This window comes from Oncorhynchus kisutch, linkage group LG12 (genome assembly GCF_002021735.2).
Source record: "Oncorhynchus kisutch isolate 150728-3 linkage group LG12, Okis_V2, whole genome shotgun sequence".
Classification (NCBI taxonomy): domain Eukaryota; kingdom Metazoa; phylum Chordata; class Actinopteri; order Salmoniformes; family Salmonidae; genus Oncorhynchus; species Oncorhynchus kisutch.
Window position 1 is genome coordinate 45,228,541 of NC_034185.2, and position 23,224 is coordinate 45,251,764.

General features: G+C 42.0%; 1 protein-coding gene across 1 annotated transcript in view; it reads left to right on the forward strand.

The window, feature by feature from the left end:
• The window catches only part of LOC109901059 (neuromedin-K receptor), a 33,715-nt gene that overhangs the window by 4,943 nt on the left and 5,548 nt on the right, over window positions 1–23,224 (forward strand). Inside the window, exons 2-3 of the mRNA XM_020497054.2 lie at window positions 2,027–2,215; window positions 3,621–3,771. Of these exons, the coding sequence (XP_020352643.1) occupies window positions 2,027–2,215; window positions 3,621–3,771 (340 nt within the window). The remainder of the gene's footprint in view (window positions 1–2,026; window positions 2,216–3,620; window positions 3,772–23,224) is intronic.

Sequence of the window (23,224 nt, forward strand, 5' to 3'; positions counted from 1 at the left end):
TTTGCAAGTATCAGTTTTGGTCGAAGCTGCCTTTGGGTATTGCTTTCGCCTAAGAAAAGGACGTCAGGAAAACACCATAATGAGATTTCTGTGATGAAATACAATGAAGCCCTGAAAGAGCAGCCCCCCCCCCCCCCCCCACACACACACACACACTTCATTCACCTGGACTGCTACTGAAGTTAAATTGACTAATTCCTCTCATCTCAATACCAGGGCCCAAGTGCCACTCAGACTAAATGCCAAGTGATTACAGACGAGTTAAGGGACTGCATGGACTGCTCTCTAGTGTCTTCCCTTTGGGGGATTGTCATTGAGGTGGCAGCCAGGGCTCTGAAAGTTATCAGAAACAGAGTCCGGAAGGGAACTTGTCTGTTAGCGAGGCGCTTCATTCAAGGAAAGGAGATGATAATTAGCATTAGCATCAACGAGCCATGGCTCTCAGTAATGGACAGTCATAAATTGAGGCAAATCAGAGGACACAGCAGGATAATAAAGTGTGTCCCCAGGCTTACAGCGTGTTTAGAGTAATCTCCCACTAATTTGGCGATCCATTGTTTCAGCTTTATCCGTGGCTTTGTTCTAAAGCCTCTGGTTTGATATGAATGAATCCATGTTACAATAGAGACCGCCAGACCTCAAGTGGAACATCTTTGTGTTTTGGAAACACAGGAGACCAAGACAGGAGCAAGGTTTCAGTCAATTCCTTCTCAATTCAGTACAGGAATTGAATTAAATCATTCAAATTGCATGTCAAACATGTTATATAATCTTCACCCATTCATTTAAGTTATTTGCCACTACTAAAACTAAATGAACCTCTCTGGGATACTCGGGACGGTAGCATCTCACCCTGCCAACAGCCAGTAAAAGTGCAGGGCGCCAAATTCAAAACAACAAAAATCTCATGATTAAAATTCCTCAAGCATACAAGTATTTTACACCATTTTAAAGTAAAAATGGTTGTTAATCCAGCCACAGTGTCCGATTTCAAAAAGGCTTTACAGCGAAAGCAACACAAACGATTATGTTAGGTCACCACCAAGTCACAGAAAAACACAGTCATTTTTCCTGCTAAAGAGTGGTGTCACAATAAGCAGAAATATAGATCAAATTAATCACTAACCTTTGATGATCTTCATCATATGACACTCATAGGACTTCATGTTACACAATAGATGTATGTTTTGTTCATGGAACTTTAGATAAACTTCTCCTTAATGCAACCACTGTGTCAGATTTATTTTTTTACTTTACGGAAAAAGCTTACCATGCAATAATCTACGGCGCTCAGAGCCCAAACCAGTCAGAGAAATATCCGCCATGTTGGGTAGTCAACATTAGTCAGAAATAGCATTATAAATATTCACTTACCTTTGATGATCTTCATCAGAATGCACTCCCAGGAATCCCAATTCCACAATAAATGTTTGATTTGTTCGATAATGTCCATCATATCTGTCCAAATAGATACTTTTGTTAGCACGTTTGCTAAACACATTGAAATTCACGAACCGCGTTCACTAGGACCAGACAAAATGTCAAAAAGTTCCGTTACAGTCCGTAGAAACATGTCAAACGATGTATAGAATCAATCTTTAGGATGTTAACATTAATCTTCAATATTGTTCCAACCGGAGAATTCCTTTGTCTGTAGAAAAGCAATGGAACGACAGCTAACTCTCTCATGACCGCGCGTCACGAGCCTGTGGCACTCTGCCAAACCACTGACTCAAACAGCCCTTATGAGCCCTTCCTCTACAGTAGAAGCCTCAAATAAGTTTCTAAAGACGGTTGACATCTAGTGGAAGCCTTAGGAAGTGCAACATGACCAATATCCCACTATCTTCAATAGATTAAATTAAAATAAAAGAATGAGCGGACTTCCTCTGATTCAGAGGGGTTGGGTAAAATGCGAAGACCCATTTCAGTTGAATGCACTCAGTTGTACAACTGACTAGGTATCCCCCTTTCCCTTTCCTTATGTTTGCCCTTCAACCCCATTTCGACATCTTGACCCCTGCAGGTACATGGCCATCATCCACCCTCTGAAGCCACGGCTGTCGGCCACAGCCACCAAGGTGGTGATCATGTGTATCTGGGCGCTGGCTGTGGTGCTGGCCTTCCCCCTCTGCTTCTACTCCACCATCCGCATCCTGCCCCGCCGGACCATCTGCTATGTGGCCTGGCCCCGCAAGGAGGACGACCCCTTCATGTGAGTAACGGCACCTTTAGCCCAGTAGCCTCCTTTGTAGACTAGCCTCCTTCAAGCCTTATAAAAAATATACAGTATATACAGTTGAGGTCAGAAGGTTACATACACCTTAGCCAAATACAGTTTTTCACAATTCCTGACATTTAATCCTAGTAAGAATACCCTGTTTTAGGTCAGTTAGGATCACCACTTTATTTTAAGAATGTGAAATGTCAGAATAATAGTGGAGAGAATGATATATTTCAGCTTTTATTTCTTTCATCACATTCCCAGTGGGTCAGAAGTTTACATACACTCAATTAGTATTTAGTAGCATTGCCTCTAAATTGTTTAACTTGGGTCAAACGTTTCGGGGAGCCTTCCACAAGCTTCCCACAATAAGTTGGGTGCATTTTGTCCCATTCCTCCTGACAGAGCTGGTGTAATTGAGTTTTAATGACTCCAACCTACGTGTATGTAAACCTCCGACTTCAACTGTATCTTTAAAGTTTCTTTGTTTATTGGATAGAGAGAGATAGAGGTGAAAGGTAAGAGAGAGAGTGCTGAAAACACAGTAGGTCAGATTTGAACTCATGCTGGCCGCGGTACATCGTACCAGGCCACCTCATTCTAGACGTCTATACGACTACTTCATATGAGACGCGTTTAACACCCTCTTTCATCATCAGAAGTGTCTTCATTTCACTCAGTTTTACATGGTTACACATTATGGTAGCTTATGCATTATGGGAACACTGCTGCTACCTCGCTCTCCAACCAAGGTTCATGAATTGAGGATCAAACTGAAGTGAGGAGGATATTCAGGAACTCTTGCAGGAGAGTGGAAGTTGATAGAAAAGCGTATTTATTGTTATTTCACCTCGTGGCTTTCTTCAGGGTTGCATGATGGCAGCATTATGGTGCATTATGACAGCCATATTGTGCCGGAGCGCTCATCACACATTGGCTGTGACAATGGAAAGACGTGACTGTACCAGTTGAGATAGAGATGATTAGCTTGCCATCTCTAGGTTAGCTTAGCATAGCCCTTCTTTTTAATCTTCTCTCTACATGTCAATGTGTTATCTCACCTCATCCCTTTTGCTGTGTTACAGTATAAACAAGTCATCCTATTAGCACCTACAGTTGGCTTCTCTCTCTCTCTCTCTCTCTCTCACCTTCTGCTTTTCTCCTCTCTGGAAGTACACACTGGTCCTCTCTCTCTCTCTCTCTCAGATTTGAACTGCTCTTTTTATCATGTCTAGTTTACCTTACCCATATTTTCCTCCCTCCTCTCATCCCTTACTTCTCTGCCCACATATCCTCTTTAAAAATGGGCCAGAGCCATCGTTGTTGTTTCTAATCAATCATCAATCAATCATATTTGTTTACATTCTGGTTTTCTTCTCCTCCCTGTCGTGCCCAGGTTTCATATCCTTGTGATGCTACTGGTCTACCTACTGCCCCTAATGGTAATGGGCATCACCTACACCATCGTCGGGGTGACACTGTGGGGGGGGGAGATCCCGGGGGATTCATCTGACAACTACCACGGCCAGCTCCGGGCCAAGAGGAAGGTAAATCCAGAACAGACCCAGGATAATAACCCACGACACAACAAACACAATGTATTTAACGATGCTCTGTCAGTACCACTGACCCAGAAAAGGCATCTCTGGTTCTGGGGTGACAGCGCTTCAGGTCTCAGGAACTTTAAGGGAGTAGCAATGCTATATATGCCATCCACAAGGATTTTCACGGACAGAGAGATTAATTGTTGTGTAATGAGTTTTTGACTGTATCTTCAAAGTGCCAAAAAAAATCACTCTAGTGAGTTGGCAAAGGGTTAGTGTACTAGGGCGACATACAATACATCAAAACACACATACTACACACATACTGTACTAGGGGGACAAACTCAGAGTGTGTTTATAACAAGATAATGGAGGATTTACTGTATCTTTATGTGTTTCTTCATTCACAATAACTATTACGTTACAGTCTGGGTCACCTAATCCATCACATTGGTCAATCTCCGCAGACGAAAACCTAGCAACACAACCTGATCGCTGCAACACAGCACAGACCTTTAAGTCTATGAAAAACGAATTTGAGACGTTAGTTTTTTCTGACTCGTGGTCGCCGTTCCTCCATCGACCTTGTTTTTTTGACGTAGTTGCTTTTTGACATGCAGCGCTAGCTTTGAATGCTAATGGACTCCTGAGGCACTGTGAGCTTGGCCCTCCATCTCGTACTGATGTCAAAAGTCAACACTTGGATATACTCTCCGGACTGTCTACTCTGAGTCACACGAAAACTCAGACAGTGAGAACAGTTGACTTGTCAGTGTTTTTTTCTGCGTTTGAAAAATAAAATGTGCTTCCTAAGAAAGTGGTTGTGTTAAACAGAAACCGGAAAAATTCATTGGAAAACTGTCCCAGATTTTTGGTACACACTCCAATAAACAGATTACATTTTGTTTGGGATTTTGACCCATTTTGTCTCTTAGAAATTTGTGTCAATGGGATTCAGTATCGACCACAGTGGGTGGGTCAGGCCCTGTCCATCCTGTCAGTAAGACTAAGAGGCTCCTTAAAGGGGCAATCTGGGACTCAAACAACAACAAAGCTGTCACCCTACCACTTTTTTGCTAAGCAGCTAAGGTATGGGGCTGGATAAATGTAACCACTCTCAAATTCATAGATGAAGATATGGATGCAAGAACTGGCCATCCATTTGAGTTAAAACATGTTTGTACTAATTCCAGATTGTCCCTTTAAACTGGGAACCCTGCTGGGCAAATGGCCTTAGGCCGACAGGAAATATGGGAGATGTACCTCTGGGAATTAATGAGTGATAAGGATTGGACTGGAGGCACTAGACTGTCCACACTCTACAGACCACAGAGACAAGAGAGATGGAGTGTGAAGTTGGCTAAAACACAAACGGACCAGTCGAGGCTATTGTATGTATCAAAACAATACCTCTGGATAAACCATAGACTTTCAACCGTGAGAAGGTCACCTCCACCCCCAGGCCCATATTCATAAAGCATCTCGGAGTTGGAGTGCTGATCTAGTATAAGTTTTGCCTGTAAGATCACCATGAACTAGATGGTAACTTTGCATGAAGTAAAGTAGTTGGGCTTGATTTAGCTCTTTAAAAGTATTTTTGTGGAAGTGGAAGAAGTTTTACTTGACTATTTAAAGCAAAGCAGTTACTGTACATATAGTTAAAGTTAAATGTAGAAAAATAATTGGTCTGATTACTTTGATATACTACTATATATCAATCAAATCAAATCAAATCACATTTATTTATATAGCCCTTCGTACATCAGCTGATATCTCAAAGTGCTGTACAGAAACCCAGCCTAAAACCCCAAACAGCAAGCAATGCAGGTGTAGAAGCACGGTGGAAAAACTCCCTAGAAAGGCCAAAACCTAGGAAGAAACCTAGAGAGGAACCAGGCTATGTGGGGTGGCCAGTCCTCTTCTGGCTGTGCCGGGTGGAGATTATAACAGAACATGGCCAAGATGTTCAAATGTTCATAAATGACCAGCATGGTCGAATAATAATAAGGCAGAACAGTTGAAACTGGAGCAGCAGCACAGTCAGGTGGAAGTTGAAACTGGAGCAGCAGCATGGCCAGGTGGACTGGGGACAGCAAGGAGTCATCGTATTACTTTGGACTGTTTCGGCAGTTAGATCACACATTTAATCAGAAATAACTATACTAGGACTACTACACTTGTATACACTCTGCTACTAGAACACGACACTATATGCAAACTGTAATAATAGAACACAGAAGACAATGAGGCATTGCTTAAGTTTTATACAAATAAACCCCCCAAAAATCACTATGTATTTGGATGAGAGTCCTCTCTGGACTGGAGGGAGATCAGTGGGAAGAGAGACCCACTGGCTGGAAAAGGGGAACCCCTTCCCTCTGAGCACCTTTAAACCCAAGGGGGACACACATGTTAACTGAGCATAGTATACATAGGGCCCTATAAAATCTATTTTATTTTTTGCCTGATTCTTCTTGTTTCTTCCCATATTCCGTTTCCTCCAATTCGTTTTTTCATGTTTCCTTTCCCTCCCCATTTAAAAAAAAGTTTTTGTTCTCAAAACCACACTTTGTAAAGAGAAAAACAGCACCATTGGATGTTCTAAGTCCATAACAATGCGTAAACCACATCAAGGGCTGCTTTTGAGGTCGGGAAAAAATATACATTTAGATTTTGGGTGTGTTTTGCAAGAGTTTGCAAAACAAATGGCCTTTGGATTGATACCATTCTACCAGGTACAGTATGCATAGGCCACTTCGTAGTTAACATTTAATTGAGAATGTTTTTCATTTCCACCAGAAGTAGTTTATCATTAGCATCATCACTATTGGCTACACAAAGTGTAGACACACACACACACACGTTCCTGTGCTGTTTCTGAAAGCTGCAGGAAAATACACATGACTGATGCTGACTGACTGAATCGAATAGACTACACAACTCTCCTTCATTTAAAATGCCTATGTTGACCCGTGTAAAAATTGAAAGAAGTTTTCACACGCAATAAAAAACAACGGGAAAAAGTTTTCCCCGTTAGCCTACGTATCAGATTCTAGGGTGTGGCAACCTGGCTATACTCTTATTCATAAATTGACAGTTGATATTCGTGAACGGAAAAGTGTTTTATTATGCCTAAATATATGTTGGAAAAATATCTATCTGCAGGTTTATAGGACAAAACAGCTGCAGATTAGGAACAGCATGCAGATGTGTGTGACTGTGTCTGTGTGTCTTGTCCTCCAAACTTGGAGGGCAAGCTGGCAGACAAGTTTGCTGTCACTCAGTCAGGATGCAGATCAGCGTTTCTTCTTCTTCCCTACTCTCACTTCGCTTGTTAGATATAATTCACATTGATAGCTGCTAGCAAACGTCCTCGCCTATTGATTTATCATAGTAGCAGGCTGACAGGAGGCCGCAGTAATTTATATGATTAGACCGAAACATGCGCTCAGAAGTGATTAGGTGAAATATGAAGCGAGTGAACGGAGACGGCTTCCATCTATCCAATCAGGGTAGCACTCTTCTACTTACAGACAGGAAAACTAGCCAGTTGAGTTATTTAGAGCATGGTGTATGATACTGTGAAGGAAGACGACACGCTCTTGGCTTGGCTGCCTCCTTGTAGCTTCTTTCTTGGTGTTCACAATTCTTCATCATCATTACACTATTGTTCTAAATTCAATCACCCTCCTCATGGTTTTTGCCTTCGCTGTCCCATGGGCTCCTCTGTGTGTGTGATTATTAATAGCAACGGTTCTGTTTGGGACCTCAGTGAAGAGACATGAGAGAGCTGTTAGCTGACTTTAGCTAGCTACTCTACATCACTTTAAACTCCGACAAACTGCTGTAACTTTTGATTGTTAGCAGATATTTTTGTTCCGATTTGAATAGTAGAGAAGTAGTGTACGATTTCATATGCTCTAACTTTTTGTCGAACTTGTTGGGAAAGTGGGTGTCACGTAAACGTCTGTCAGACCAAAGATGTTAAATTGAGTTAAAGGAATTGGTTCTCTCATCTTTCAAGTAAAAAACAAACATAGCGGCGTGCACAAACTACCCATCGTCGATAACTTTAGATTACTAGAAAGTGTTTTACTCAATTATTTCGATCAATGGTGAGCTCACCCATGATGTGATGAATTATAAATAGTAATTGCTATTGCCTAATTCATATTGTGGTTTCTGTCAGCCGAGAGTTATCTAAATATGACTGCTTGTGTTAATGTTAATCTTTTCTCAGCGCTAGGACAAATGTAGCCTACATATTGTGGTTTGGAGGATTGTACTTCTCTGAATGTCTGAACATGACATCCAAAAATAAACGGGTCACATTCAGGACATAACTTTGTAAGGACTGTGCAAAACTTTTCAGTGAAAAAACTGTGTGGCCAGCTCAAATGCTGACTGTTGCATCAATCGAAACACACAACTACTGAACCAAACAAATAATGACCACAACCACAAAACGACTGACCACAACCACTGACCATAACTACTGAACACAACACACCACCTCTGACCACAACTATGGACCACAACATCAACTGCTGACCACAACTACAGAACACCACAACTACTGACCAAAACTACACACCACACAACTATTGAACCACACAACTACTGACCATAACCACACAACTACTGACCAAATCTACAGACCACTTCTAACTAAGCATTCTAATCACACTGGTTTGAGCGTACACTGCAGGGACCACTGTAGAATGATCACACCTGTTTCTTGGTACGTGTGAAAAGGTTCAAAAGTATCAAATATATTTTGTTTATTTAAAAAGTATAAGATCAGCACTCCTACTCTGAAGCACTTTATAAATATGGGCCCAGGTGAATGGGGTTCAGATAAGGTTAGGTGCACAGAGACAGTCTGAGTAGGGCCTTAGTGGCCTCGGGTAATGTTCTGCTCTGTCAGGCCACACTGAGCCTAGTTGTTTTCCTCTAAGTTTCTTATGATCCTTTTTCCAAAAATGAAATCAAAATTTGCTTGAGGAGTAGAGAGCACTGTATTGTCATAATCTGGATCCATTTGATGCGTACAGACTGTATTATCGTTACAAGCCAAAGGTACTGTTAGACAAATTCCTGAATCATGGAAAATTGTGTACCCATGGTGCTGATCAAGTGCTGATCATGGTGCTGATCAATAGGGACTGTGGATGTTCTTTGGCATGAAACATATCTTGAATTGAACTGGTGCGGTCTAAAGGTTTCCTCTATTCCTCTATTCTGGGTCATTCTCTAGCTAGAGGACTCCTGATATCTCCATGATTGATAAGTATAATTATTGTCTTTATATTTTGTTGTCTGGTACCGTCTTTTTAAAAATGTCTTTCTGCTTGAAGTGCTGCCTGTGTTCCCAGCAGCGTACTTGGTGGTTAACGTGCAGATTATTGTTGACACATCAACCAGGATTAAGGGGCAGGGCAATTTGTGACTGTTGTTGTTTTGGTAATCAGTGGATGTATTAGAGGGGGAGTGGTTTCTCCTCTCCTAGGCAATTCGTACCAACCAGGAGGTATATGCCCTTCACCTTTGCAAGGCAATTAGCAATTAGTAGTAGTTCTTCAGACTAAGACCGCCACTGAAACAAAGACGGTTCTGCAGAGTTGTTTGAGGTAGGAAAGAGAGGAAGGCCCCACACCACTCTCTCACTTGAGTATCTTACCTAGATATTTTCAGATGTGTGTGTTTTTATACCTGTTCACTCATCTCACTGAAAGCTGTCCAGATCCTCCCCACCCCTTGGCTGCAACCCTTCTAATTTAGTGTACCCTGTGTGCACAACCCATGTGGGATTCCTGGTCTCTGCCGATCTGCTGTCAAAAACATCTCAGCCTATTGTGCCCTTCAGTCCCTTGACTTTTTGGCCCTGACGGAGACATGGATCCCCACAGAGAATAGTGCTACTCCAGCTGCTCTCTTCATCTGACTACATTTTCTCTCATAGTCAGAGCTTCTGGTGGTGGCACAGGGCTACTCATTTCTCGTAAGGAGGTTTTTTCTTTTCTCCCTCGCTCATCTGTCCATCTACTCATTTGAATGCCATGCTGTCACTAACTTGTGCACTCAAGATTGACAATTTTGTCATCTTACATCATCAATGAGCTTGACACCTTGATAAACTAATTTCCTGACAATGGCTCACAGCTCTTTGTACTTGGCGACTTCAACCTCCCGACGTCTGCCTTCAATTAATTGATTTCTTACTCTTTCTTTACCCTCCTTGCCTATTCTGACCTCACCCTTTCCTAGTCCCCTCCCAATCACAAGGCAGTTAATACGCTTGACCCCATCTTTACTAGAGGCTGTTCGGCCCTTCCTTCCTGCTTCGTGGCTGAGTGACTAATTGTGAGCTTACAGAACAAGGTTGCGGGCAGCTGAGCGAAAATGGAGGAAAAACAAAACTTCCAGAGGACCTATCAACCTTTCACTCTCTCCTCTCTACCTCTTCCTCTGTATCCACTGCTAAAGCCACATTATATCACTCCAAATGTCAAGCTTCTGCCTCTAACCCTAGGAAACTATTTACTATCTACTTGGTCACCTCCCTGATCAAGGCCCTTCTCACCCGATTACTCAGCTCTAGGAAGAGTCTTGGTGGTTCCAAACTTCTTGCATTTTAAGAATGATGGAGGCCACTGTATTCTTGGGGACTTTCAATGCTGCTGACATTTTTTGGTACCCTTTCACAGATCTGTGCCTCGACACAACCCTGTCTCGGAGCTCTACGGACAATTCCTTCGACCTCATGGCTTGGTTTTTTGCTCTGACATGCACTGTCAGCTGTGGGACCTTACGTATACAGGTGTGTGCCTTTCCAAATAATGTCCAATCAATTGAATTTACCAGGGGCGGCAGGGTAGCCTAGTGGTTAGAGCGTTGGACTAGTAACCGGAAGGTTGCAAGTTCAAAACCCAGAGCTGAAAAGGTACAGATCTGTCGTTCTGCCCCTGAACAGGCAGTTAACCCACTGTTCATAGGCAGTCATTGAAAATAAAAAAATTGTTCTTAAAAAATCAAGTTGTAGAAACATCAAGGAATATCAATGGAAACAGGATGAACCTGAGCTCAATTTCTAGTCTCATAGCAAAGGGTCTGAATTCTTATGTAACTAAGGTATTTCTGTTATTTCAACAACAAAATGTTTCAACCTTTTTTCTCTTTGTCATAATTGGGTGTTGGGTTAAATAAAAAAATGACATCAATCTACACACATTTTAGAACAAGGCTGTAATGTAACAAAATGCGGGAAAAGTCAAGGGGCCTAAAAACGTTCCAAATGCACTGTATATCAACCTCGACAAGGTGAAGTTGCTCTTCCTCCCGGGGAAGGCCTGTCCACTCCAACACTTCTCCATCACGGTTGACAACTCCACGGTCCTAATCCAGGTGCTTCTCATCACCCGTCTGGACTACTGCGACTTGCTGTTGTCTGGGCTCCCCGCTTGTGCCATCAAACACCTGCAAAGTATCCAGAACACTGCAGCCCGCCTGGTGTTCAACCTTCCGAAGTTCTCCCATTTTGCCCTACTCCCCAGCACTCTCCACTGGCTTCCAGTCGAAACTCACATCCACTACGAGACCATTGTACTTGCCTATGAAGCAGCAAGAGGAACTGCACCTTCCTACCATCAGTCTATGCTCAAACCCAACACCCCAACCCGAGCACTCCATTCTGGTCTCTTGACCCCTCCACCCCTACGGGAGGGCAGTTCCCGCTCAGCCCAGTCCAAGCTCTTCTCTGTCCTGGCACCCTAATAGTGGAACCAGCTTCCCCCTTAAGCTAGGACAGCAGAGTCCCTGCCCATCTTCCAAAAACATCTGAAACCCTACCTCTTCAAAGAGTAACTTAAATAATCCCACAGCACTCCCCCCCTCGCACTTCACCCCGATCCACATACCCCATGTTTATACAAAGTATTGCAGCTTAATATTATGCACATTTACTTCAGCAGTGCTGAAGCTATCAATCAAGCTCCAACACTACTTTTTATTCAAGCAGAACCATCTAAACCAGGGGGGTGCATTGCAGCCAACAGGCAGTATGCAGAACTGTGCTAAGCAATACCACTGGCCCTGCGTTTCTTAAAATGCTACGAAACAGGAGATTACATGCACCTGTGTGTTAAAGCAAACTTTCTTGCAACCAAAAACCCACAAGAATAAGCCAGGAGTTGATCTCTCGTTGTTACCGTGTCAAATGATTGTGATACCAGACAGCTGCATCTAGGTTCTCTACTCCCGCCCCCGAAGAAATGTCGACCTATTAGGAGCATCAGAAACTGTAAGGATGCTAAATGTAACAACACTTATTGGATTATAATAGGCCTATATTTCATTCAAACGTTTCATCTTAAATGGTAAAATAATATATGCCATTTGAAATAACTTTGTTAGCTTACATTTTCATTTGATAAAGTAAAGGCTGTATGTATAACTCAATCACGGTTGACATGATTTCAAATATGGACAGTCAAGGGATATTTTACCCCCAATCTTGATATGAAATTACCATACCAGAATTATTTTCAGTTAAAAACAGTTGTATTTAATGGATTACATCAATTGCAATCGAATTAAAAAAGGTAGGAGTAGGCTACACCAATATCATGTCATTGCTCTGTGGTTTTATACAGGCTAGAAAGAGCCCAATCATAAACCTTTAGCTGAACAAATACCACTTTCTCTATAGAGTTCGCCAGCTTGTAGTCTTAAAACTCGGAAATGACTTACCTCTGGGTCATTCAGCCAATCCTATAGTGAAAATTAAGGGGGAAAGAATAGGGATTTGGGATAAACGCCAAAAATAAGGTCTGAGGTTAACACAAGCTTAGGAGATCTTATACATTTTCTTCTTTGAGGAGATCTTATACATTTTCTTCTTTGAGGTAATATCAGTCAGTTAACATCACCTTTATGAATTATGAAGGCTTCATGTGCTTTGTTTTATTTTATTATAATGAACAAAAATATAAACACAACATGTAAAGTGATGGTCCCATGTTTCATGAGCTGAAATAAAATATCCCAGAAATTGTTCATATGCACAAAAAGCTTATTTTGTTTCTCAAATGTTAGATTATATCCCTGTTAGTGAACATTTCTCCTTTGCCAAGATAATCCAGCCACCTGACAGGTCGGGCATATGAAGAAGCTGATAAAACAGCATGATCATTACACAGGTGCACCTTGTGCTGGGGACAATAAAATGTTCATTTCTCTACTGTGAACCGCCTCCAATGTCGTTTTAGAGAATTTGGCAGTACGTCCAACCGGCTTCACAACCACAGAACACGTGTAACCAAGCCAGCTCAGGTCCTCCACATCTGGCTTCTTCACCTGTGGGATCGTCTGAGACCAGCCACCCGGACAGCTGATGAAACTGTGGGTTTGCATAACCGAAGAATTTCTACACAAACTGTCAGAAACCATCACTGGGAAGCTCATCTGTGTGCTCATCATATTCACCCGGTATCTTGACCGGTCTGCAGTTTGTCGCCATAACCGACTTCAGTGGGCAAATGCTCACCTTCAATGGCGACTGGCATGCTGGAGATGTGTGCTCTTCACAGATGAATCCTGGTTTCAACTGTACCGGGGCAGATGGCAGACGATGTGTATGGCATCATGTGGACGAGCAGTTTGCTTATGTCAACGTTGTGAACAGAGTTCCTCGTGGTGGTGGGGTTATGGTATGGGCAGGTATAAGCCACGGACAATAAACACAATTGCATTTTGTTAATGTCAATTTCAATGCACAGAGATACTGTGATGAGATCCAGAGGCCCATTGTTGTGCCATTCATCCACCGCCATGACCGCATGATTATCAGCATGATAATACACAGCCCCATGTTGCAAGGATCTGTACACAATTCCTAAAAGCTGAAAATGTCCCAGTTCTTCCATGGCCTGCATACTCACCAGACATGTCACCCATTGAGCACGTTTGGGATGCTCTGGATCAACGTGTACGACAGCGTGTTCCAATTCCCGCCAATGTCCAGCTACTTCGCACAGCCATTGGAGAGTAGTGGGTCAACATTCCACAGGCCACAATCAACAGCCTGAGCACCTCTATGCAAAGTAGATGCGTTGTGCTGCGTGAGGAAAATGTTGGTCACACCAGATGCTGACTGATCCACGCCCCTACCTTATTTTTTAAATGTATCTGTTACCAACCGATTGTAACGGTCGTCGTATGAAGGAGAAGAGGAGGACCAAAATGCAGCGTGGTAAGTGTCCATATTGATAATTTATTATCATAAGAACACTAAACAAAATAACAACGAAGCATGAACGAAACAGTCATGTCTGGTGTAGACACAAAACTGAAAACAATCACCCACGAAACACAATAGAAAACAGGCTCCCTAAATATGGTTCTCAATCAGGGACAACGATTGACAGCTGCCTCTGATTGAGAACCATACCAGGCCAAACACAGAAATAGCAAATCATATAAAAACTAACATAGACAACCCACCCAACTCACGCCCTGACCATACTAAAACAAAGACATAACAAAATAACTATGGTCAGAACATGACACAGAAGCATATCTGTATTCCCAGTCATGTAAAATCCATAGATTAGGGCCTAATGAATGTTTCAATTGACTGATTTCCTTATATGAACTGTAACTCAGTAAAATCTTTGAAATCGTTGCATGTTGCATTTATATTTTTGTTCCGTGTACATACATTCTTAAATTATCTTTGCCGTTATCCAAATAACGCCCAAAATCGCCACATTTGCTTTGTCCATGGCGGAGTTAGTGCTTACAAAAAGACGCCATTACTTTTTCTCTCCATAGTATGTCCTCTAATTTTTAAATGGTTAGCAGCAGCTGTCAATAATTAGAACAGAGAAAAAGCAATATCCTCCATTATGTTTTGTTAAAAGTGGAAGCCTACTTTTACCTCAGTAGACACCAGAGGCTGTTTGCGTTCTACCATTGAAGTGGAGTTGTACATATAATACATATAGTACAGATAATGGGCGTGAGAGTTTAAGATCTTCCAATAGGGTCCCTGAATCTTTTGACTTGCCCACTCTGTCATATTTTTGTTTATCATCCCTCAGTTACATAGCAAACCAAGTGGCTGGGCTACCATTTTGTTGTGGGCCTTTGTTTGAAAGGCTTTGAAGTTAGATCATTTCTTCTGATGTATTTTTAGGGGCATTCCATCGCGAGGCCATGAGAAAGGTGAACAGTATATACAGTGAATTAAATACTAAATACTAATACTAGTCACCAGCAGCCTAATTGATCTTTCTCGCTTTCTCAGCCAGGTGAGATGGACATGTTATTATTTACATGAGCACATGTCAGGTTGGAAGTGTGTCAGGAAGCATTGACTAGCTATAAAAGCCATAATTCCCATCATTATTACATCCTGTCATCTCCATTCAACTGAAATGACGTCGGAGGAGGCTTGCATCTCCTTTTGTTGCTTGAACCCTCCACCATGCAGACCAGGCCTGGTAGTCCAGGTCATATTTGGTCCCAGTCTGTTGGCGTACACAAAAGCTCTATCTCTGGGGAAAAATGACATAAGGCTTTTGACCAATGCCTTGTAATGACACCTGAGAATCCATTATCCCATCTGGGTAAAGAGTGAAGTCGCTCGAAGAATCATCGATTCAGAGTGTCTGGCAGCGAAGCAGGATTTGAAAGCAGTTGGATGCATTTTGCTGTTGACGTGTGGGTGGTGGATAGATGGATTACCTGGGGAGACCTGAATTTTTGCCTTTTAAAAAATCCAATAAGACTGTTTGGTAATCCCCATGGTACACACATATGTGATACATGAGCTGGGCAGATAGGAGGGCAGGAGTAATCCTCCCAGTCTGACTGTTCATGCATTCCAAATGGCACCCTATTCCCTATATAATGTGCCCAGCGAAAGTCTACAATCCGTGGTATAGTCTTCACATGTTGCTGCCTTTCTATCAGCTTGGCACAACTCTTAGGACATCAAATATACATGCTCAGTATATTTGGTTGGGAATCATTGTCGGACAGCAATATTCTAGCCTTGTCTCCGATTTCTAGGCAGATTTAAGTCACTCCTTTCATTTTTCTTTTGATCCTGAAACTCGCTTTGCCGGTGACAAGCATACCCATAACATGATACTTCCACCACAAAACTTTACAATGCTCTTTCTGTATCTCTCTCTTTTTCTCTCACTATTTCTCTCTCTCATTGTTAGTAGCATCCTCTGGTTTTCCTCTAGTGTAACTTATTGTTAGTCACTTACCAACATTACCATGCAATATCAATCTTATGTCGGGGACGACATGCCCCAAGACCGTTCAGCTCTCTTACTGAATAATTCAAGATCCATTATCCAAATTTAAATGATCATTAACATTCAGTATTTATAACACAAGGTTTCTCCCCCGGTGTTAGTTTAAATCAACTGATGTTCGTTTTCTATTTGCTTCCAAGTGGTTATTGTGAGGTCTTGAGGGCATAATATGGTAATATTGACAATAATATGAAAGAAAGAAAGGATAGACAGTTTATTTATTGTAGCTTCTGGGTGTGTAAATATATATTCTCTGGTTATTTGTAGGACTGAATTCAAAGGATTTGTAGCTTCTTTGGGTTGAGCCAGGGTGAATTAAATATGCTGTATTTGTTTTGGGCTTTTGAAGGATTTCATGTCCTTACCAGGACTTGTCTTGGTAATGAATTTATCCCACATTAAATAGTACATTTGGGCGACATACAGTATTTTTTAACTCTTTTTGTCTATTTTCTTGAACCTGTAATCAGGTTCATAAATGTCTGTCACAATGTCACTCAACGAGCAGAAAGTACTGTACAGTCTTTCACATGAGTTGCATTGATGTTTTTGAAAGAGCATTCCTCAGTACATTTTTTTTTCTTTGAACAAATGAGCCTTTGAAACCAAAAATACAAAATTGGTCACTTGCTATTGAAGGCCTCAGGGAATGAGAGTTGGCCATTTATTTTCGTAATTTAATTTAATAACCATTCTCTTAGTTCTCTTATGTGAGAAGTAAAGAAAAACATGAAAATGGACTGCATTGAACATTCCTCTCTTAAGAGTTTTCTAAACTCTACAAAACAGATGGCCTGGAAAGTGCTTATCTCAACAGAAGACTCATTTTGAGGTTTGAAAATACCCTTTAACTTACCCAGCTTAGAGTGATGAGGTTGGTGTTGTGTTTTACCTCGCAATCAGTGAACCCTATAACCACAAAATCTCTTCCTTTCAGAGAGGATTGCGTGGAAAACACTATTTCCGAACATTTCCATCAGAGTTCCGGAGGCATCGATAGAGGCCATTAGAAGAAACCCACTGGGCAAACACTGGTTGAATCATAGTTGGAGTGCCATGAGATGGGCGGTGTTTGGGACTGTTCCATTGTACAAGGCTCAAGCTCAAACAAGTGCACCTGAAGTGCTCTATTTGAAAGTTAACACACACTATTTGAACCCAGGTCTAGCAGGGAGAAGAAACAGAACCGCCAGGTCGTGAAAACCCTGTATGGGGTGTGTGCGCCTGCCTGCCTGCAAGGGGTCATACGGTCCAGATAACTGAGTCACCACCAACACTAATGATTGCTGACAGCAGGCTTTTGCTTCAGATTGCGTAAATGGGGAGGGCAAAAAAATTGGCAAATTGGGCGTAATCAACCCACCTCATCACCTACCTAATCAGACAGTTACTCTTTCTGTGGAACACATCGCTCCTTCCCTGCCACCCTACGGCGAGTGACACTTATGAGTAAATACATCCCACTGCTCTCCCTATGAATGAATGCATACCTGATCCATTCTTGATAGCTCCGCAGGCTTTTAGGTTGTATTTATTCTTGCTTGTTTTTGAGTCTCTACCTCCCCTGCTCTTCAATGTGTGTGCTCGAGTGTTGAGCGAGATGCCAGTTCATATGCTTTTTACTAGGATAGTCATTGGGATGAATGATGGTTAATTCGTGGTTCATTCAGCTGGTTCGGGGTTATACTGTCCTTTCCATTTAGTTTTGAGCTGCTGCGTGCGTGCACATTTGTATGCATTCTCATGTGTGTGTGTGTGTGTGTGCGCTCGCATGTGTTTGTTGCTGTGACTGTGTCTGTGTCTCTTTTACCCAGTGGTCAATAGATCCCCTAGCTCTTTATTTTCATGGCGTACAGATCAATAACAGGGAACCAACCCACTTAACGCAGACCGACAGAATCCATATGGCCTTAGCTGACCAGGCCAGCAGTAGTGTTACTAACACATTGTGTGACCGCTCTAGTCCCCTCTCCCCCTTCCCAATTAATGCTAAAACAGAATCCATATGGCCTTAGCTGACCAGGCCAGCAGTAGTGTTACTAACACATTCTGCGACCTCTCTAGTTTTCTCCCACCCACAGGCTTTTGTTTTGTTGAGCTGTCCATTCATTTTAGCAACAAGTGTCCTCTAGCAAGGACATGTCTTTTCTCCTTGTCAGAGAACAACCACCCTCCATTTTTATCTTCACTTACTGACGTGGAAAATGAGAAAATAATTGAGTCTGTTATCTATATTTCCTGATATTTAAAGTGTAAATGCTTCTTTAAGGCATGTGTTGCTGTTATTTGCTAGGAGTAACATTTCTTAATGTTAATACATTTCTTTCAGATTACAAATACAGATTGTCCTTGAAAAATCTGAGATAAGTGATTGAAAATAGCAGTTGTCCGCTTATCTTACTAAAACTTAAAAACCCTGGCTGCTCGTTATGGCGCACACCTGTCACCATCGTTACGCGCACATGCGCGTCATCAGACTCACCTGGACCTATCACTTCCCTGATTACCTTCCCTATATATGTCACTCCCTTTGGTTCCTTCCCCAGGTGTTATTGTTTTTGTGTCATTGCTGTGCGTTGTTTGTGGTTTCTTGTTTTGGATTGTTACTTTTATTTATTAAAACGCTCACTCCCTCAGTGCACTCGTTACAGCTGTCCTCAACTGGACAGAGGTAGTCGACTTTAAAGGGAATAGGGTGCCATTTGGTACACCACGTTTGTCTGTGACATGATGACTACCTGACCATTGTTTCTATTGGTTTTTATAGGACATGACCTCATGTAGCCACAGGCAATGACTGGCATTTTACTAGGTATGCTAGTATGGCTTCCTTATCCTCCCAAGAAACACTGAAAACAACACATTCCATGTACTGTCCTTTTGTACAATACCGTCGATATGCCAGCCAGACCTGGGTTTAAGTAGCATTTGTTTTCACTGAAGTACTTTGAGAGCTTGATTGGGCATTGCCAGGAGTGCCAAGTAGGTTAGGGTTTGCACTTTTGGAATTATGCCATTGGTTCCAATGGCTACATCAAGCCACACAAGCTCAATCAAGGACAGAAAGAAAACAAGTACTACGTCATGGACATGCGAAATATAAGATCGTCTTGCCTTGTTTCAATTATTGCGCAGGCATCCGTGAACTTTTCTGTCACTCCATATTGGCTGCCAGAAATAGAGATGAGGAACATTTTATTTTCGTTTTCTCTCCGGGTTGTTTTCCTTCACTTCTTTTTGCTCTTTTGCTCTCTGCCTGTCTGGGCTCAGTCGTGTGGTGTGCTCTGAACTTTGCTCTTCTGAGCCTCTGAGCTTTTATGAAAATCCCTTCTGTTGAATCACCCACTGTGAGAAGACAGCCGACTCTTTTCCCATGCTCGTCCACAGGTCCACTTGTTGCTGAGAGAGAGGCTACCTGTATCCACAATGCAACAGGACGGGGAAGATGGGTATATTTCCAGAATAAAGAAATCTTTCTACCTAGATTTAAGGTGACCAGATTTCTGAAATGAAAACCGGGGACATTTCCAGCTCAGCGGTCAATATATAATTAAAATATCCAATGTTATTATCTATTAAATAAAAAAAGGGGGACAATTCCGGTTTCATGTATTTAGTCTAACAGGCGCATTGTGATAGAGAAAACAACTATATTACAGAAACACTACAGACAAGACAGAACTGTCCAATCTGAACAGCCATTCAGTGGTCCTGTAGTCTGGGTAGAATAAGAGCAGAATAGAACATGAGCAAAATTGAAAAAAACTGACAATAGTATGTGTGAAATACTTAACAACATAATAAAGAAATAAGACGATGATGAGGTCGGTACCTACATTGTATACTGATACCAACCTAATCTGTATATTTCTCAGAAGAATGTATTTTCTTCAGGATTGCGCTGTCTTTGGCCAGCTTCTCCATGAACTCCTGGCAGGGGAGGTTGAAGTTTGTCTTCACAAAAAGCATGGCCTTGATGGTAGGAACAGTGAACCCATTTCTTGCTGCTGTCCATAGATCATTCATTTGGGAGAACACTCTCTCGACTGGTGCATTACTTCCAGGTAAGCACATGACAACGGACGCTAATCTAGCCAGGTTAGTGTGTGAGATGTCGTTCTCTTTGAAGTGGGTAACCACCGTGCTCCATCTCTGACTAAAAGGTGTCTCAGATGTTTTCCATTCTTCAAGCGATTCCCCCTTTTAGGAACTCTTGCAGGCCAGTATCCTCATCACACAATGCATCCTCATTGATGGTCACATTGGGGCATTTTTCCTGCAGTGTGCCTGCTGCCTTCTGGATCTCTTCACGCTGAGGTTGCCTTTTTAAAATGAGACAATGTAAATCTTGTAGGTTATCTGTGTGCTTTCTCCATGCTTGCAAGTAGTTCACAGCCGTAATGAAGAATGATTGGGATGTTTTGAGAAAGCTCTCTTTAGACATGTCTCCAGCTCTCTCAGAAGTCCTCTGACCAAAACTGGAATGAAGTTGTCATCACGTCTTGCAGTCAATTTTGCCTCAATGTTTCTCATAATTGCAGCGGACTCCACAGCACAGCGGTCCTGGCCTTCAAGCATCTTGATCGTGTCACTGAATACGGTCAAGTGTCCATGGACAAAGGCCAGCCAAAGTTCAGTCAGTGGATCTTCGAATATTGTTCACGTGACAACAGGGCATTTGTCTTCAGAAATAAAAAAGGATTTCAATGGCACATCCGTTTTCAGCACTCTTTCTAGAGCAGGGAGCATGGACAGCCAGCGAACATTGCTGTGTCCTAAAATGTTATGGTACTCCTGGCCAACAAAATCGCAAAAGCTCTTCAGTCTTTCTACTCTGACGGTGAAAATATCCAAATATCTTTGTGAGCAGGTACTCAACATCAAGGGGAATCATATCCAAAGCTGTTCTGGCCGTGTTATGAATGATGTGGGCAGGACAGCCTAAGCCAATCACCTCCCACTGTAGAGCATTTTGGTATTTGTGTTGTCGGCAGAGAATGCCACGACTTTCTTTTCCAGGTTACATTTTTGGATGACCACCAGGACCTCAGCTGCAATTTCCTCTGCTGTTTCTCCTTTCAATTCAACAAAATCCAGCAGTTTTGTTTCCAACAGATGTGCTGCCATCATATATCTACTATTGGCAGCAGCTTTACATGTCCATGATTGGACGCATCAATGGACAGGGACACACATTCAACGTGGTCTTGGTCCTGTGTTACCAAAGTAGTTGCCCATGGTGCTAACACGTTACTCAGTATGGCTTCACATTGTGTCCTAGCACATGTAAACTTTGGCTCATAAAGCTTCCGTGTAATTTGTGCCGTGCAGTCCATAGATCTGTAACTATGATTGTGTCGCATAGTGTGGGTATGCAAAGACACCCTCCTGCACAGCTAAATCATATTCTTCTTGGGAAGGCTCTACCTTCTTGAAGAATGTGGTGACAGAGGGCATACCAACACGGGCAATCAGAGAGGCTTTATGCTTTTTCGTCTGTTGATGTTCTACCACTGTCGTTCTTCCCCCGCTGCCAATTGAAAAAGAGCAATTACAACGGGTGCAGTGAACCATTCTATCGTCTTGACCTGAGCATATAAATGGAAATTCTCTCATGTTGTCATTAAAATGGCATTTCCGTTTCTTGGAAAGAGCCATCTATCTGCTCTTCTTCACTCTCTTTGTGTCACTCTTCTTACTCTCTTAACTTTTTCTTCTCCTCCAATCTTTCTCCTCCTCTTTTCTTCACCCGTCTTTCTTCCTTTCCTTCTCTTTACCTTTCCACCTCACTCTTCCACACTCTCCTCGCTTCACTCTTTTTACTCCATTTTACCCTTCTCCTTCCTCTCCAACCTTTAATAATAAATAGTACACTATTAGATCAAAGACTTTGATTAACAGATTCCCATTGCTTGCCTCATTTTTGTATTTTATCTCAAAAAACATTGTTTGGAATAATAAATGGGCAGGCTCTGCAATCATATCTTTACCTTTCCTCCTCTCTCTTTCACTCTTCTTCCTATCCAGTCTTCCTCCTCTCCACTCTAACAGAAAACATTATGCTAATGTTATCCATGAAGATTTCGAAATATATTTTCACACACTACTTATAATGCCAAACCATTCAAATTTGTAATCTACAAATAAATATTCTCAGAATTATGCATTCATTTAATATAATCATATTTTCAAAATAGCCCGTCCACTGCATGTTTCCATGTGAACGTTTTTTAACCTAGCTACCATGAAAGTAGCTAGATAACGTTAACTTAGTTGACATAGGATTTGCTAGCTAACATTAGCTATTTAAAACCTTATAAAGCAGGTCATCTATCTATATAATAAATTGTGACATTATAACATAATTCGCTAGTATCTCAAACAGTTGTACCTGGATTGAACTGACGTTTGTGGTGATGTGGCTAAACTTGACACTTTCTAGCTTCTAGCTAGTTCTAGCTAGTTCTCCACAGCAGTTTTCTCGAAAACTAGCGCGAGCAAGTAGTCAGTAGAAGAGATAATGAAGCTGCTATTGCTAGCAGCCCCCTCTGCTGGACAAAACAATCACAACGTGATTGAGACGTCAACCGGTAGGCTTTGCTGCCCGGTCTTTCTTGCCACGTAAAATATCTTTTCACTTTGCAGGCTGTTTTTAACGCACAGTTAAAAACGGGGACATTTCCAGGGACAGCTCCAGCCGGGGACAGGCCACTAAAAACGGGGACTGTGGCCCGGTCACCCTAACCTAGATGCTTTTTAGTATTATTTTTAATTTGACATACATATGCTCATCCTTCTATTTGGCATTAACACTGATCTAGTAAGTCTTTAGGTGTATATTTTCCTTGCTGTTATTCCGTTTTTGAATAAGTCCGTTCAACCTTGAACATGACCATATTTGCTTTTGCGATAACTCCTACCACCATCTAGCATCCACACCATTGTGCAGCCTACCTACACAAAGCTAAGGGCTTAATCCCAAATTGCTCCCTATTTAACCTAACCCACAGGGTTAGCCTAACCTAACGCATATATTGTAGTGCACTACTGTATAGGGAAGATGGTGACATTTGGGACAAATCCAAGCTCTCTCTTCAGAAGCGAAGTCATGTCCTGGGGATTTAAAG